General features: G+C 35.0%; 1 protein-coding gene across 1 annotated transcript; it reads left to right on the forward strand.

Annotated features, from left to right (window-relative positions):
• Positions 1–211: 211 nt before the first annotated feature.
• LOC106484601 (myosin regulatory light chain 2, smooth muscle minor isoform) lies at positions 212–4,141 on the forward strand. Its single transcript, XM_013942821.2, is given in 5 exon segments — positions 212–243; positions 245–369; positions 1,924–2,121; positions 2,374–2,535; positions 3,636–4,141. Coding segments are annotated over 5 exon segments (675 nt in total). The 5' UTR covers positions 212–226; the 3' UTR covers positions 3,809–4,141.
• Positions 4,142–4,513: the final 372 nt, after the last annotated feature.

A 4,513-nucleotide genomic window follows, 5' to 3' on the forward strand; every position in this document is an offset into this window, starting at 1 on the left:
ATGTCAGGAATTCATATTTATTATGAGCTGTCTCAGTGTGTATTTAGCTGTCAGGAGTTCATATTTATTTGCTGAAGTGTTGTTGGAGTCCAAACATTGCAAAGAGCTTGTGGTTAGTGAATGTAATGAAGAGAACTTCAATGTTGTTGAATGATGCACAGTTGCATTTCATAGACTATTTTTAGTTCAGGGCATAATTGTTTTATACGTCAGAAGAACATTGTACATGAATGTAAGATTTAAATGCAGAATTAGTAGAGGAAAGCAGTAACAGTGTTTGTAGACATACTGAGAAGGACACAGCTATGGAATATCCATTTATGATCCAGATGCTTGGTACAGCGCATTCTGTATCTGAGACAAAGCAAGGTAAAATGTCTTTTGATTAAAAAAATATATATATAAATAAAAAACTTTTTTGCATGTGTATTGGATTGATTGATAGCTTAAGGTAGTTGCTCTGCTTTATTTTCATTCATTTTAAAGAATGAATCAAAGTTAGTGATTTTGGTCTTTCTTTTCAGTTGGACTCCTGAAAAGCTAGCAACTGTAAGCAAACTGTCTGAGAAATGATTAGAATTGTTCTGCGACTCTATTTAGAATTGCATTTATGACCAGATAATTTAAACAGAAAAAGTTATATAGATTGAGTGGTAATAGATAGAGTGGTAATATACTGTAATCTACAAAATGTTGATATTCTTGCCACTACAAGTGACACTTAAGTATCCTGAAACATGAATTTTTGTCGCAGCTGCTTACTCTAAAATCAAGGGTGAAAGGAATCTGGTTTTGGTAACACTTGGTTTGGGCAAACTAAAGAGAGGAGTATAGTAGCATGGATTTTTTTTTTTTTTTTTGGATAAAATTAAGGCCTAGAGGTATAAAGAAGGCTTTTAGAATCACTGGTAAACAAGGGATACTTTATTCTGGTCCAGTAGCAATATTGAGATCCATGTTTGCATTTCAGTGAGTCAGATTTTTGTATTTGTACTATCAACAGTAGTTGAACAATAGATAATCTTCCCAGTTAAACAGAAACTGTTAACTTGAAAGCTTCACTTCTATTCAGATTGTTATATTAATGATATAACATGTAAACTAGAACTTGTTTACTTCATTTGACAGCTCAAGTGAAACAATGAAATGAGTGTATCTGTAATACAGAAAGCTTTTAGAAGTACTGTAAAAACAGATGTAAAAAAAAATCTAAAATATAAAGATTGTGTTAAATTATGGCATGAATTCATCAAAAAAGAGATTACATATGCAAATATACTGTAATAGTTCAGTCTAATTGTGTAACAGAAAAACATTGTAGTGTTTTGTTTTTGAGCTAAGTCAGTGTCCCCCCTTTTTTAAATTTTCTTCCTTCCTCCTTGCTCAGAAACCTTCACAAAAATATTAGGCTCTCTTCAGGGTCATTCTGTGTCCTGAGACATCCTGTTCCTTTAACAGCAGCTATTCTAACAAAATGTAATTCAGAGTTGAAAATGCCTCCCCTTCCCCTCCAAATGTTACTGTGACTTACTGCTTGATTTACTTAACCACTAATTACTATGCCAGGTGAGCAGGACCTTTTACATGGTAGGTCAGCAGTGCCTCCTAACCTGCCACATATACCCTCTTCTTAATTTGTGAGATATGCAAATAGCTTACTGAACCAGAAACAGAAGCACTGGGTATGCTGCTTCTCAAACTTTGTGGTTCATTTTGCTTTTTAATATAGCCCACTATTGGCCTACCATGATATTTCTCTGAATCCTAAAAGACAAAGAAAATGCAAGAGAAGATTTAAAATAAGTGTGTATTCTGGGGTCTTTGTTTATAATCTGAAACTTGATAAACCTTCATCTGTTCCTCTCCTAAAGAATTGTAATCTCATTTAATAAGGCTAAATCTTAGACCTGTTTCTCTCTCTAGAACCAACAGCCAACATGTCTAGCAAAAGGGCAAAGACGAAGACCACCAAGAAGCGCCCTCAGCGTGCCACTTCCAATGTATTTGCAATGTTTGATCAGTCGCAGATTCAAGAATTCAAAGAGGCTTTCAACATGATTGATCAGAACAGGGATGGCTTCATTGACAAAGAAGACTTGCATGATATGCTCGCCTCCCTTGGTAATATTTTGGGGGGGGGGGTGGCAGGGGTTCTGCTACTTATCTGTCAAACTAGCAAGTCTCTCATATTTAAATCAAAACATTTGCTAGCTTATTGTGCTGGTCCTTGTGGGAACTGTTACCATGACTCTACATCAGCTGTGAAAAAAGCTTGACAAAAGTCTATGAAAGATGCTACCTATATAAATTACTTTTTTTCATCCATCTGATCTTATCTCGAATTTTTTTAAGCTATGTGTATATTCATTGTAGGGAAGAATCCAACAGATGAATACCTAGATGCCATGATGAATGAGGCTCCAGGCCCCATAAACTTCACTATGTTCCTCACAATGTTTGGAGAGAAGTTAAATGGCACAGACCCCGAAGATGTAATCAGAAATGCTTTTGCTTGCTTTGATGAAGAAGCAACAGGTAAGCGGATAAAATAAGTGTACATGTTTTGCTTTATTTGTAACAATAAATGCTTGTATTCATAGAAGTTGTGATACATAATTTAACTCTGAAAATTCTAATTTTTGCAAGCTAAAAGCTATGTCATATTTACCAAAATTACCTTTTTAAACACTGCAATCCAAGACTTCTTGCACTTCCATTCTGTTTTTCAAGCAGTAGGAAAGAAAAAAATCATGTTGATCAGGAACCATGGTCTTAAATTTTTCTTAACTTAAAAGTCAGCATAGGAGCAACTTTTATAAGGGGACTACCCATTGTCTTCAAAGCTGTGGGGCCTTTATGGAGAACTTCTGTTACCAACAACCTGAGTCTGTATTAAGCTGCCTTGAAAGGAAAAGAAAATTAATATAAGAAAAGGCAGGTAATTAGATTACTGATGAAAGAAAGGAATTGTGGGTTATAGAAGACTACTTAATCCCAAAAATGTAGTCTTTGCAGCCAGTCTGGTAAATCCAAGTTCTGTCACTGATTTAAAGATCAATTCTGAATCTTTGAAATATTTCATACTCCCTTTATTTTCTGTACAATGTCGAACACTGTCAAGTTTGAGCCTTTTTTTTTTTAGTGCTTTTCATTAGGAAGGGTCAATGCACTCCTTTTGTGTAGAATACACAGTTGCTAAAAGGCTATCAGTACTATTTGGGAATATAGGCCTCCTGTTGGGAGGAATGTCTGATCTGTATGTTGTGACAGATTTGTAAATTCTTCGAAATAACACATGCAGGTCATAATGGCTTTTATTTGAAGTAGTGAGACCATGCAAATTAGTTATGAGACTCGACTTGATTGAATGCTTGTAATTATTTTGCAATTATGGTTATATTCCACTCTTACTAAGTACAGCTGAACATTATCACTGCTTTCTTGAATATATATGTTGACAGCCTTGTGTATTTTATCTCTGCTGAATAAATATTTACCTAAATAGGCTTTAATGGCTTTGTTTTCATGCAGCAACAAAGCTAGTAGGTTTTGTTTTGAGGTGATTTAAAAAAAAAAAAAACATCTTGCTGTTACATCCTATAACTTTTTTATGTCCTCTCTACACTGCATTCTAGGGTTTATTCAAGAAGACTACCTGAGAGAGCTGCTGACAACTATGGGAGACAGGTTTACAGATGAAGAGGTAGATGAGCTGTACAGAGAGGCACCAATTGACAAAAAGGGGAATTTCAACTACATTGAGTTCACACGCATCCTTAAACATGGAGCAAAAGACAAGGATGACTGAGCAAAACTCCTGATACCTGCAGATATCTCTACTTTTCACTTATGTTTATTTCTGAGGGTTTTTTCCTGGTAGAACTTGTTGCATGCATTTAGCTTTACAGCTTTTGCCTTTCTCAATGTATTTATCTATTCCAGGCCATCTAGGCACATTTGCACCTGTGTAATCAGACTGGAAATGGGGAAAATATTGTGAGGAAAAGGATATGGGGACAAAGGTCTTAATGTGAAAGCCCAGGAAAATAATTTCAATGTTTCTGGTTTAGCTGGATTTTTACATTTTTGTAATGAATGCCATTTTGAAATAAAGATTGCTATATAGATAAAATACCTCAAATTTTGTGAATACCTCAAATTATTTTGTGGGGAGATAAATTTCTATTACGCATTTACAAATGAAGGTATGTTAATCATATTCAATTTGCAATTGCAAAACAAGCTGGAACTCATTTTCACTATCTGATTTGCTCAGTGTTAGAGTTATTAAATGCTCCTAGCCATAAGTGATGGTGTCTTTAAAAACACAGCTATAGAAATCTATCTCAGTTTTTGAAGTGGAATCTGATTAGCATACCTAGTTAGCCGAAGGAATGGTTGGGGAAGATCGCCACAATTGCCTAGTGGCCAGCAAAGTGCATTTATGGTTATTAAACTTGTAGATACGCTGCCTAGCTTTTTCTTTTAAGATTGCTGGTGTTTAGGGACATTT

The sequence above is a fragment of the Apteryx mantelli genome, chromosome 2 (genome assembly GCF_036417845.1).
Source record: "Apteryx mantelli isolate bAptMan1 chromosome 2, bAptMan1.hap1, whole genome shotgun sequence".
Classification (NCBI taxonomy): domain Eukaryota; kingdom Metazoa; phylum Chordata; class Aves; order Apterygiformes; family Apterygidae; genus Apteryx; species Apteryx mantelli.